Raw genomic sequence first — 13,085 nt, forward strand, 5'->3', positions numbered from 1 at the left:
TATTATTATTATTATTATCATTGGCTTAATTGTGACCTGGGAAAAAAGCCAGTATGGCAGGGAAAGACAGTCAGCAACTGCAGAGGTCTCATGGATAGAACTGATGGAAAGGGAGAGGGAAGGGAATTAGGGACGGTGGGTATTTCAAGCATCTCCAAAGAGCTGTGACCTGGGTGCTGGGAAGGGAGCCGGTATCCCTCATCCATCTGAGCAATTCCTGAGGGCAACAACGGTCCCCGGAAATGTCCTCAGATTACGGCAGGCTCTGTCTACTCGGGGAGTAGGGACAAAAGGCAAACGGCTAGTGACACAATAGTGTCAACCTAATGGCTGACATCAATGCATCTTTGAGGGTCCAAAGGGTCTTGGGGAAAGCATCTCTTCCTCTCCCTTCCTCCAGCACAAAGCATCTCCTCTTGAGCCCCCTGCAGGCTTTTTTTGGACTAAACGGGCCCCAGAGACAAGAATCCGTGTCAGGAGCCTTAGTGGTTCTGAGCCAGAGCCAACACCCTCCTGGCCTGAGGAGGGGCCGGGCCCAACCTGCTTGTGGAGGCTTCTCCCACCTCAAAAGCCTCCCTCCCAGGGAGCTTCTAGGAACACCCAAGAGCCTATGGAGGGCACTTGGATCTGGCACATGGGCAGAAAAGCAGAAAAGCAGCCTTGGGGAAATAGAGCATCCCCAAGCATAGTTAATTTGGCCTCTAGTCTTGGGCAACAGGGGTGTATAATTCATGCCTCTCCCCACCACAAAATGGCATAAAGTCCTAAATCCCCCTTTCCTTGAAGCTGAGCCACCCAATATGCCAAACGTCTGTCTGGTTGGCCCCTTTCATCGCCCCCATAAACTAGGAAAGAGGACAGCAACACTACCCATTGCTCCTTCCCTTTGCTCTTCGCTACCCTAATTATCCACCTCGGTACTTAGCAACTGCCAATATCCCAAGCTTATAAACCTGTTAGTGGTGATTTGGGGTTTGACTCTGTCTGGCCCACCACCCCCGACGAGATAAAAGCAGGGAAGCTGGGCTGGCTTGAGAACTCGGGCCTCGCGCTCTCCCCTCCAGCTTCCTCTCTGCCTCTCCCCCACGATGTCCTGCCGCTCCTTCCAGCCAGGCTCCAGATATGGCGGTCAGAACTTCAGCTCCTGCTCAGCTGTCCTCCCCCGGATGGTCACCCACTATGCAGTGAGCAAGGGGCCATGCCGGTCCGGGGGCGGGGGGGCGCTCCGCGCCCTGGGCTGCCTGGGCTCCCGGAGCCTGTGCAATGTGGGCTTCGGGAGGCCTCGGGTGGCCTCCAGGTGTGGCCTGCCTGGCTTCGGATACCGAGCGGGGGTCCCCTGTGGGCCCTCGGCCTGCATCGCCCCCGTCACCATCAATGAGAGCCTGCTGGTCCCGCTCGAGCTGGAGATCGACCAGGCCGTGCAGAGGGTGAAGAGGGACGAGAAGGAGCAGATCAAGTGCCTGAATAACCGCTTTGCATCCTTCATCAACAAGGTAACAGGGAGGCGCCCTGCTCGGGGGGCTATGGGACTCAGAGAGCGCTTTGCCTCTGGGGCAGGGAGGCAACAGAGAAGGCGTGGTGGATGGACCGCCTCTCCTGTACTGTATGATCCCTAATCGTTGAAAGCTGCTTCAATCAGGCTCAGCACCAGACCTTTCTGCCTGCTAGTTCTCTTTTTTACTCTCCTGTCATCTCTCTCTGAATGTTACCTGAGAAAATCACCAGGGCTGCCTGAGGTCAGACTACAAGAGGAACTTCCAAAGCAATGATAGGTACTGAAAAGAAAAACCAACGAGGCAGAGGAGGCTGTGACAATAGAGCCGCCTTCTGAGTGCCTGAGCTGGGGTGAGAGCCTTGGGCCTGGAGGCAGGGATGGGCCCCGTGACCCCAGATTTGCCACCAGAGTAGGCCTGGTGTGAGGAGAAGATGGAGCAGTCAGAACTGGGAGCACACGGTTGCTGTCCCCAAAGCCACAGCTCCCAAAGGCTACAGGGAGGGGTGGTGTGCGGCCTTTGAAAGGCACTGACCTGGCCAATCGGAACTCCGAGCAGCTGCCTCTGCACCTGTCCCCACACCCCAGGGAGGCTCCTGGGATCAGGGGCTGAGCCAGTGTTTCTGCTGAGCCCCCAGCTGTAGGGCAAAGAATCCTGGGTCAGAAGTCAGGAGGCCTGGGCCCTGGTGTTGGCTCCACTCCTGACTGTTGTCCTGAGGCCCTGTGCAAACCTCTCACTTCTCAGCCTCGGGGCCCCTGCTGCCCCGTGGGGAAGGGGGACTTGGTGGTGGGCAGTCAAAGGAGGTAAGATAGGTAAAAGTGCTCCAAAAAGAAACTTAGTTCAGTAAATGGGAACTGTTTCACTTACAGTTTTATCTTTAAAGCTCATTAAGTTCTGGGCTCTGACCTTCAGCAACATCACACCACCTTCCTGAGGCTGGGAGCTCCCCCCCTCCTCCCCGCCCCAGTGATGCGGCCGTCGACCAGAAGTAGGGCAACATTTCTCCCTCTGCAGATTGCTTTCAAGGATTGGACACTGTGTTCCCTCCGCCAATGGCTAAGGGGGTTGCCGTGATCAGCTCACTCAGGTCTCCTCATCTCGGTTTCTAAGCCACCAAAAGGGAAAAGCTGGCGGGTAGCTCTCCATGTTCCCGTGACAGGGACATGTTTTGGACGCAACCACGCAGGGTGCCTCAGAGTCGGGGGAGAGAGCTTAGAGTCCTAGGACCAAGCCTTTGATCTGACATCCCCTGAGTGCCCCTGGGCTGTGACCAAAGAAAGCCTGAACTCCCAGGCATCCTGTGAGCAGTTTGCATTAGCATGAAGATTCCTGAAGTGCTTCCCAGACACAACACGAAGCAGGAACCTTAGGAAGCCGAGCGAGGCTTAAAGGGACAGGATGTGTTGGCCGAGGTTGCAAGGCTCGGCAGGCAGGGCTGGAAGGTGGCCCTGTCCCAGGCCTATTGGGACAGTACTCCTCCCATAACAACGTGCGACCCCTGGGTGGAAGGTGAAGGTCTTATAAAAGCTCCCCTGGGCAGGGGATTCACGGAGACATCCTCAGGTGCCAGGCTACGCCGAGAGCCTCATCTAAAAATATTAGCCCATTGGCAGCAGTGTGTTGGGAGTAAGAGCACACGCTGATCCCATTGCCCACCCACCCCGTCACCTCTTACCGTCTCCCAGCCACGGTCCCCAGGCTCCCTTGCTCTCTGTGACGTCCTGTTCTTGGCCGCAGGTGCGCTTCCTGGAGCAGAAGAACAAGCTGCTGGAGACCAAGTGGAACTTCATGCAGCAGCAGAGGTGCTGCCAGAACAACATAGAGCCCATCTTCGAGGCCTACATCTCCGCCCTTCGGCGGCAGCTGGACTGCGTGGCAGGGGACCGGGCCAGGCTGGAGTCTGAGCTCTGCAGCCTCCAGGACGCGCTGGAAAGCTACAAGAAAAAGTGAGTGTGTCCCACGTTCACCCCACCAGGGAACCTGAGGCAAGCTCCATCAACAGCCTGGGCTTCGGTTTCCCCATCTCTACAGTGGGAAGTGTCCAACTTCATGGATTAGGTAGAGCAAGAGTGCAGAGGGATAACACAGGCAGAACACCCAGGAAACTGACACTCAGTCGAGCACGCGGTAGAAGGTCTGAACTTGTGTATTTGTCTTCACCTCCCTTTCCGCCACCCTCCCTCAATAAGGCCCTCCTCAGCTCCCTGTAGTACTAGTTCTTTCTCCTGCCATTTCCTGCCCTCCAGGGCTCCGCTCTACCACTTGGTCTGCTGTATCTTCTATCGATCCCCGTTCAGATCCAGAACCACGTCTTATTCCGCAAACAGGCCCCCAAACCCTCTTCCCTCCAAGCTTTTACTCCCACTGCCCCTTCCTCCTGATAAGCCCCTCTCGGCACCTCCTGAGACCACATCCAAGCTAACCTGGCCCACGTTTTCCCTCACTCCCTGATACTCAGCTCCTGGACCTCGAGTCCACAGCTGGAAGCCATCACCCCTCCGCTCACCACCAGGGCTCTACGTCCCCAGCTCTTGTGGTTAAGGTCAGGTGTCCTGCTAGACTTGCCCTCCCTGAGGGCAGCTCCCGGCCTGCCTCCAAGGAGAAGGTAGCTGAGAAACAGATGCTAACTAGGAGGTTGCAGGCTGCTGGGTCCCGTGCCTGCAAGAGGCTTGAGGCCTGGATAAATGGCCTCATGGGTCCTAGGTGGGTGTCTCTGGGTCCAGGGTCCATGGGAGCACATGTTGGTGGGGGAGGGTTGAGAGAGACACATCTCCATGACAAGAAGCTGTCCAAGCAGGCTCAGAGCCACAGTTCCTAAGGGATGTGCGTCAGTGGAATGCAGCCACGTGGGGGCCACTCGTGCTGCAGGTGTCAGTCCTATGCCTTCCTGGTGCCAAACACTGTGCTGAGCTGGCTCCTGCCCTCAAGATCCCCTGGTCCAGCACAGACCTCCATGCGCACAAACTGTCACGATGGGGTACAAGGCAGAAGCAGAGAAGAATGCTCAGACAGTGAGGGCGCAGACGGGGCCCAGGAAAGCTTCCTGAAGGAGGTGCCATTTGCTCGGGGCCATGAAGTTTCATTCTAGTTGGGCCTTACAAAAAGGGAGTCCAGAGTAGATCCCAGAAAAGGGAAAGGGACAGGAGCAGGTGACAAGAAGGGCCAGAGTGTGCCAAGTGAGAGAAGACCACTGAAGCAGACCGTGACAGGCGAGATGTGGCGAGGCCAGCCCACTCAGCCGGAGCAATGCCTTTCTTGGCGGGTAACATACAAGGTGGGCAGGAGACGTGGTTTGCAGCTCACGATGGAGACTTTGGACGGGGAAAGCGGGGGGAAGAAGGATGACACCAAATGCTGGTTTGATAGTAACAACCAACGCTTATGCAGCCTGCACCCCGTGCCAGGGCAGCCCAGCGCTTGGCAGACACTAACCAGTGCATGCATTAGCTCACTGCAGCTCCGTGAGGCTGGACTAGGGTCATTCTCATTCTGTACATGATGAAGCTGAGGCACAGAGAAGTCCCTCACCCAAGTCCCTTCCCCAAAGTCACATGACTAGCACCTGCCCGAGCTGGGATTCACGCCCAGGTAGAAGGCTCCAGCTCCCAGGGCCCATGCTGAGGCCGAGGTCTGCTGGAATAAGGAAGGATGGGCGTCAGGAAGCACAGTGAGGATGTTAATGGATCAATATCACTTATCAGACTGAGTCATCCCAGCCAGACTGAATGCCCTGGCCCTGATTCCATTGCCCAGGGAGACAGGGAGTGGGTGAGGAGCTCCCTCGGAGCCTAGAGGTGGCCAGGCTGTCTCTACGGCTCTGGTAAAGTGGGTAATTGCTACCTCTGCAAGTAGAGGCCAGGCTCAGACCTCCACTGACGGGCAGGGCACAGGGCAGGCTGGGGTTTCAGTGTCTGCAGCCAAATCTGAGAACAACTCAGAGAAGGCAGCCAACTCTTCACCACCTTCCCAGAAGAAACAACTAGATGATGTGGGCTTCCTTCACAGCAAGATAGAATGAAAGTGGCCTTAAGAAGGACTTCCCAGAAGATGATTAATCACAGGAACAGGCTACTAGGGAGTGGGGAGGGAGGTCAGCATGCACAGTGGCTAACGAGAGGCTAGGATGACAACCATCTGTCCTGGGTGGCTGGAGGGGCTGGAGGTGTCCAGTGACGACGGGGGCCAGGCCTGGCGACTCCTTAGGGCATTAAGTCAGTGAGAGGCAGATTTGCCCCCCAGGCTCCCTCCCTCAGGCTGTATACCAAGGCTACTTCTGAATCCCCAAGCCAGACTAAAATATTTTTTCCTGCCCATCCACCAGGTATGAAGAGGAGCTCTCCCTGCGGCCCTGTGCTGAGAATGAGTTTGTCGCCTTGAAGAAGGTGAGGGAGGGCGGCACAGGGAGAGAGAAGGCCCCCTGAGCTGGCCCAGGTGGCCTCACCACACTCAGCCCCTGACCGAATCCAAACGTGTCCGCAGCCCACCCACCCCCCAGCAGGGCCTCTCCCCTCCTCAGAGCCCAGGGCCGACCCTACCGACCCTGGGACAGAGGAAAGCCAGCCGTTCCCCACTTCTTGCAGAAGGGCAGTGATCAACCTGGCCTCCACCTCCCAACTCATGTGGGCCCAACCCGGTTAGGGTTGTGTCTACACCTGCCCGAGAAGTTGGAGATAGAGGTAATGCCCAATCAAAAATCAAACAAAACCTCTGACTCCAACCACAAAAGCTGAAAACAATAGCGATGGTTTCTCAGATAGACACCGAGGTGTTCTATGGCCCATGCACCACACAGAGGGCTCTGAGAAGTGTATTCAAGGCTCCTTCAAAACCCACTCTGTCAGATCCTTCCCTATCAGGGTGCCAGGCCCAGGCATGGGGTCCTGGGCCTGGGGCTCCTCCCTCCATCCTTGGCTTTGTCGCCTTTTCACTTCCGCATGCGCCTACATGGGGTTCCCACACCAGCCACTGGCTTGCCTGGGAGGTGGCCCAGTGGGAGGAGAGGGTGGCTCTTACACGTTCCCCTGGCCCCAGTTATCGTTGTCCCTGCTCTGGCCGCAGGATGTGGACACGGCCTTCCTGATGAAGGCTGACCTGGAGACCAACGCAGAGGCTCTGGTCCAGGAGATCGACTTTCTAAAAGGCCTGTATGAGGAGGTACCTGCAGCCCCACTGCCCACAGGGGCTCGGTCAGGGGCCAGTGCCGTGGGCATGATGGAGTGGGAGAGCTCCGGCCAGCGGGTACAGTCCGGGGCAAGCTGCCTCAAAAGTGAGCACTGGAAGAAATCAGCACGGGCAGCTGGTTCTCAGGCAGTGAGACCCCCAGAAGTCAGAGGGCCCAGACCTTGGCTCTTGGGTCTGCGTGACTAGAGGGGGGATGAAGAACAGGTTGGTGATGGAAGGCTCAGGACAGCTCTGCAAAGTCCTGTGCAAATCTGCTCTGGGAAGGTCAGAGCTGCTTTCCCCCTCCCCCGCTCCACCTTTATCCTCTAAATGCTCACGCATTCCCACCTGCCCCCCACCCAGGAGATCTGCCTGCTCCAGTCTCAGATCTCCGAGACCTCCGTCATTGTGAAGATGGACAACAGCCGGGACCTGGACGTGGAAGGCATCATTGCCGAGATCAAGGCCCAGTATGATGACATCGCCAGCCGCAGCAAAGCCGAAGCCGAGGCCTGGTACCAGAGCCGGGTGAGGCCCAGGCAGGGCCGGGCTGGGACCCCAGACCCCCCCTCCCCTAGGGAGTGAGTGAGAAGATAATGAGGGCCGCTTCACACCACAACCACAGGGAATCCCGTAAACCCTGGGTCCTGTTGTTTCTGCCAGGCTCCGGGGCCGGTCCCTGCAGAGGATGTGGGAGGGGACCCCATGGGCAGCCCAGGCCTGTCATCAGGGTGCCGGGGCGTCCCAGCTTTACCCACGCACCGACACTGGAAGTGTTCCCCTAGGCAGTACTCGAGAAGCACTAATTGGCAATGACTGCAAAGAGGGCCCTGGGCTTCAGGGCGCGAGGGAGGCTAATGGTGCAGTGGGTACTGATGGTAGGGCAGGAGCGGTCATTAAAGCGGCCCCAGACAGAGGGAATTAGGGGCTTGCTGGGAGGGAGATTGATACTCCCAAGGGCAATTTGATTTCGCAAATATTATCATCTCCGTCTCGTCTACCCTGTCGGCGAAAGACACGAAGCATTCATTCGCTCGGTCATTTCTTCATCCAACAAGTGTTTATTGAGCAACCATCATATGCCAGGCACTGTTCTAGATGCTGGATTCCAGCAGGGGACTGAATAGACAGCAAACCCTGCCTATGTGTCACTTTCATTCTAGAGGACGGGGCGGGGGGGTGGAGGGGCTGACAATACACAAAGTGAATCAGTAGGTGGGTGTACGTTAGATGGTGGCATGCGCTTTGAAGAAAATCAATCAGCATGAAGTGCAGGGAGTGTTGTGGGAATGAGGTTTTAAATAGGGTGGCCAGGGAAGGATGGCCTTACTGAGGTGTGTGGCACTGTGAGGATACTAAGAGTCACACCATCCCTGTCCTCAAAGAGGTTACAGAAATAGACTGCCCACAGATGACACGGGAGTTCTCTGTTGCCGTCAGGGACACAAGCTCCTGCTCGCTTTCTATTCTGCTATCCTTAACATTGCTGTAATCCTCACGGTTGCCTCACGTCCCAAGAAGGCTGCCATATCACTAATCTCACATGCTCATTCCAGGCAGGAAGAACACAAGGAAAAAGAAACACGCCAACTGGGTCATCCCCCACTTTAAACAGCTTTCCTGGAAGCGTTACCAATAGATCTCATTAATGAAAAAGCCAAGAAATATTCTCTTATCTGGGCTCACTGCCACCCCAAATAAAAGCAGAATTCTGTTGGAAGATGAGGAGAGCACATATTGCTAAGGCAGCTGCAGGCTTTGTCACAACAGCCAAATGACAAAACAGCCAAAGAGAGTGATTTGCTTATCACTTGTTTTGCCTTCTCTATGCAAAATGCTCCCATCCATTATATGCAGAAAAGTTGGCCAATTGTTTTTAATCTATAGATGTAAATCTATAAAACATATTCAGAAATTGAATTTGGAGCAGCAAAAGTTTAAGAAAATGTTAAGTCAAAGTAGGAAGTAACACTGCATTTTGTTTTCTATTGTTTTGAAGGAGAATATAGGAAGATACCCACCCTGGTGAGGCAAATGTGGTCTGTCCTCACTCCCAGATCTGTCAGGCATCCCAGGCTGAGCACAGAAACCCCTTCTAAGGTCCAGAGGGAACTCTAAAGGGGAAGGAGCCCTCAGAAGACCCTGGGGCTCTGGGCTAGGGAGAAAAAGACAAGCCACAGAACAGCTAAACAGAGAAAAGGAGAGCTTAGAGGAGCATTTAATAAGCCTGAACATTCAGGGCTGGGGAAGGAAATAAGAAGCAGCCCAGAAAAGGACCCCAAAATTGACCAGAAATAGAAAGGGGATGGGGAGCAGAACAAGCATAAGAATCCAGAGAGCCTTGAGCTGGGAAATCCCTGGAGGAGAGACTCCGGATGGTGAGAACAGGGGGCTGCAAGGCGCCGCCGTGTGGGTGTGGGTGCCCAGGGCTCTGACCCGCCTGTCCCTCTCCCGGCAGTATGAGGAGCTGCGGCTGACAGCCGGGAGCCATGGTGACAACCTCCGCAACCGCAAGAATGAGATCCTGGAAATGAAAAAGCTGATCCAGCGGCTTCAGCAAGAAATTGAGAATGTGAAAGCCCAGGTGAGGCCAGAAAGCCATGGTCGTGAGGTCCCATCCCAGGCTGGCTCACTGCTGGTCCTGGGGGCACGTCCGTTCTCCCTGGGAGCACCTGGAAGTGGGCACGAACTTGTGCCCCTCGCTTATGAGGGAACAAGCCCTTTCTACGAAAGCTGACCAACAGCAGCAGCAGCCTAGGGAAACAGCAAGGTCCCGAGAAACTCTAGGCAACTTTCAGTCCCAGATGAAATAGCAAGGGTGCTCCCCTCGTCGGGGGCACAGAAAAGATGGCTGCCATGGCCACTTCTAACCCAAAGACTCCAGTCCTGTGATCCTGAAATTCCAGATGACTCCCAGGAGTCCATAAATGCAGACCCACTTTGTCCTCCTAGGCTGGTGAAGACCAGCCAGACCCTTCAAATCTATTAGCCCCAAAGAAATTGCTCAGATCTCCTTGAGGTGTTATAGACAGAAGTGGTCCGACATTTCAGAAGGAACCAGATGTCACAATCCTAGGCTGAGAGGCACAGCAGCTTTGAATCTGGCATGTCCCCATGACTGTGAAGGAAATCTCCTTCCTCCTCCTAACCCACACTCACAAAGCTATTCACCCAGCCAATTATGCCACCCCAGCTGGTGTCCTACAGTTCAACTCAACTCTGACACTATCTAGCTGGAGAGAGCGTCAGATCCCACAGGGTAAGAGTCCCACCCCGCTGCCCCCACTTCAGATGCTGACCACGAGTCCAAGTTGTCACCTGCGCTTCTGACCCATCAGCTGTACATCGGAGGTTCCCATGATCCCCTCTTCAGGTTCGATTAATTTGCTAGAGTGGCTCAAAGAACTCAGGAAACAATTTACTTACTCTTTAGCAGTTTGTTATAAAAGGCTATGATAAAGAACATGGATGAACACCCAGATAGAAGAGACGCATAGGGCAGGGTAGGCAGGAAGGACACGGAGCTTCTATGCCACACTCTGGGCACATGAATGTCCCAGCACCTCTGCATGTTCACCAACCTGGAAGCCATGTGAACCCCATACTTAGGGGATTTTATAGAGGTCTCCCCTCCTAGGCATGATCAATTATTAACTCCATTTCCAGCCCCTCCCCTCTCTCCAGTAATGGGTGGGTGGGGCTGAAAATCCCGTTTCTAGTCATGGCTTGGTTTTTCTGGTGACCAGTCCCCATCCAGGAGCCATCGAGGACTCACCCAGAGTCACCTCATTAGAACAAAAGACGTTGCCAGCATCCAGGAATCCCAAAGGATTAGAGAACTCTGTGTCAGAACCCAGGGTCAAAGACCAAATATTAAATCAGAAGGTGCTCCTAATGCTCTTTATCACTTGGGAAATTACAAGGATTTAGGAGTTCTGTGCCAGGAACTGGGGGCAGAGACCAATATATGTATTTTTTATTATCTCCCAATGACCATGTTCTCCCTGTTCTTCTGAGAGTCAGCCTAGGGCTCCCGGGGCCCCCAGTAATGCCTTGCTGTGCCCTCTCCCCCAGCGCTGCAAGCTGGAGGCCGCAGTGACCCAGTCGGAGCAGCAGGGCGAGGCGGCCCTCAGTGATGCCAAGTGCAAGCTGGCGGGGCTGGAGGAGGCCCTGCAGAAGGCCAAGCAGGACATGGCCTGCCTGCTCAAGGAGTACCAGGAGGTGATGAACTCCAGGCTGGGCCTGGACATCGAGATCGCCACCTACAGGCGGCTGCTGGAGGGCGAGGAGCACAGGTGAGTCCGGGCTGCGCACCAAGGGCACATTCTCCCTCCTCCCTCTGGTCGCTGCTGCGGCTGCGGGTGGGATTGCCTGTCCTGCAGTCAGGGAAAGTCCCAAACGGCCCAGAATCCGCAGGCCCTCCCCCTGAACGTAGTGCTCAGTAGTGGCGGTGGCATGGGCAGGAGGAGGGGTGCCCCACGTTCATCCACCTTGTTCTCCATGCAGTTACCTGTGTCTTCTTTCCTCTCCCTCCAGGCTGTGTGAAGGCATTGGGCCCGTGAATATCTGTGAGTAGATGCGCACTCCCCTGGGGCTCTGGGGTCCTAGGGACTGATCAAGCCAACAAGGACAGACCACACCGCCCCGGGCCCAGACATCAGCATGCCCTCCCCACCCCAGGGAAGAACTCTGTCTGCCAGGAGCTCCTGGTCAGATGGAGGGGCTGTACTTAACTTTGGGAGTCAGAATTATATTAGGAGCAGAGATGCAGCTGGGCCTCAGTGCTTTGGGGCCTGGAAGCTGCCGGGAACCATCATGACAAGGGGGTGCCTCTCTGAAGAAAGCAGTTTTGAAGCAGGTTCAGACAAGTAGAAACTGAGAGCATGAAGCAGAAGCCAAGGCCCTGGAGAAAGAGGAGAGCTTCTAAGCACTTTCTGTGGCTGGTGTGGGAAGCGGGTGGCTGGAATGGGAGTGTCGTTGTTGGTGAGTGGCAGCAGGTGGGGGCACGGCCTGGTTGAGAGGTTTCAGGGCCATGCCCTTCGAGCCACACGCTGCAGGACCCTGAGCATCCCTCCCTGTTCCCACAGCCGTGAGCAGCTCCAAAGGCGCAGTCCTCTACGAGCCGTGTGTGGTCAGCACACCCATGCTGAGGACCGACTACTGCCCAGGGGGCACCGGGGTCCTCAAGACCAGCGGGGGCTGCAGTGTCGTGGGCACCGGTGAAGTCTACATCCCCTGCGAGCCCCAGGGGCTGCTGGGCTGTGTGAGCGGGCGGGGTTCCAGCATGAAGCTAGGGGCTGGGAGCAGCTCTTCCTACAAATGTTAGCCTGGCCCCCGAGGCTGGAAGCCCAGGGACAGGGCGCCAGCCCCCCGCCTGGATGTTGTCCCCCGACCAGGGCTGAAGACAAGGATATTCCCAAACCCCACCTTCCTGTATTGACCACACGTTTCCCTTGGGTTTTCACTGAGAGGCGCGCCCCTCAGGCATCTCCAAGAGTCACCTTTCACTTAGCCATGTGCAGACCCTGAGCTAGGCCCTCGGGGTGAACACATCAAAGTTCTGCTTTATGGATTATCCCCTGAAAGGTTGCCCACAAAGCCAGTCTCCCACTCCCAACCCCTGGAAGTTCCCCACCTCCCTTTTGTCTGTCTCTCATGCACCTAAGTGAACTTCTTTTAACACCCAGCTAACACATGCACTATTGCAATGATCAAATCCCATTCTGAACTCCAAAACCAAGTGCCACCATTTCAGGATCACTCGAGACCTGTTCATGGTCCTCTCGGTTGGCACGTAGAATCGAGAGGTGGTCTTTGGGCAGTAGATTCACCTGCTCAGGGGTGCTGGACTCGCACTATGAAAATACATCTTTTTCCTGACCTGCATTGGCAGCTGATGGCGGGCAAATGCCAAAACAAAGGCAAGGGGACGTGGAATGCTTCCTGGACGGAGAGACAATCACGAGCGGACACCATTTGCTCGATGGAAACAAGACCCTCCCCCACCCTCCCGTACATAGCCCTCGCTGCCCCACCCAGCCCTGCCCCTGGTCCTGCGCCCTCTCCTTCTAGGTCCTCTTGCTTCCCATCTGATATGAACATGTTTTCCTGGCTATAGTGATGTGGGGCTGCCCAGCAACTGGGAGGCTTTGGCTCAGGGGCTGCACAGAATGTGTTGCGCTGACCCCATCTCCCCAGAGGCCCCTAGCGCTGCATCCTGCAGGAACCCACCCACCCAGGGAGCCTCCATCTCTGTCATAAGCCTCTGGGCTTGTCTGTTCCCAATAAACTGACTGTTCCCAGGCTGCAGGAATCCAGATTATTCACTTGGCTTTGTGGGGTACAAGAAGGCTGGAGGGGAACCATTGAGCAGCCTTTGGGAGCTGGGAGCTGGGAGGGCTTGGGAGTGGAAATGAAGGTTATCATACTCAT

The 13,085-nt window shown here is 55.7% G+C and overlaps 1 protein-coding gene across 1 annotated transcript; it reads left to right on the forward strand.

Annotated features, from left to right (window-relative positions):
- The first annotated feature begins 1,088 nt into the window (after nt 1–1,088).
- On the forward strand, nt 1,089–11,229 carry KRT82 (keratin 82). The gene is made up of 8 exons (XM_032420468.1): nt 1,089–1,493; nt 3,231–3,439; nt 5,815–5,875; nt 6,552–6,647; nt 7,017–7,181; nt 9,112–9,237; nt 10,728–10,948; nt 11,190–11,229. Exons 1-8 carry the CDS (start codon nt 1,089–1,091, stop codon nt 11,227–11,229), a joined length of 1,323 nt encoding a protein of 440 aa, XP_032276359.1.
- Nucleotides 11,230–13,085: the final 1,856 nt, after the last annotated feature.

The sequence above is a fragment of the Phoca vitulina genome, unplaced genomic scaffold (genome assembly GCF_004348235.1).
Source record: "Phoca vitulina isolate PV1807 unplaced genomic scaffold, GSC_HSeal_1.0 scaffold23, whole genome shotgun sequence".
NCBI lineage: Eukaryota > Metazoa > Chordata > Mammalia > Carnivora > Phocidae > Phoca > Phoca vitulina.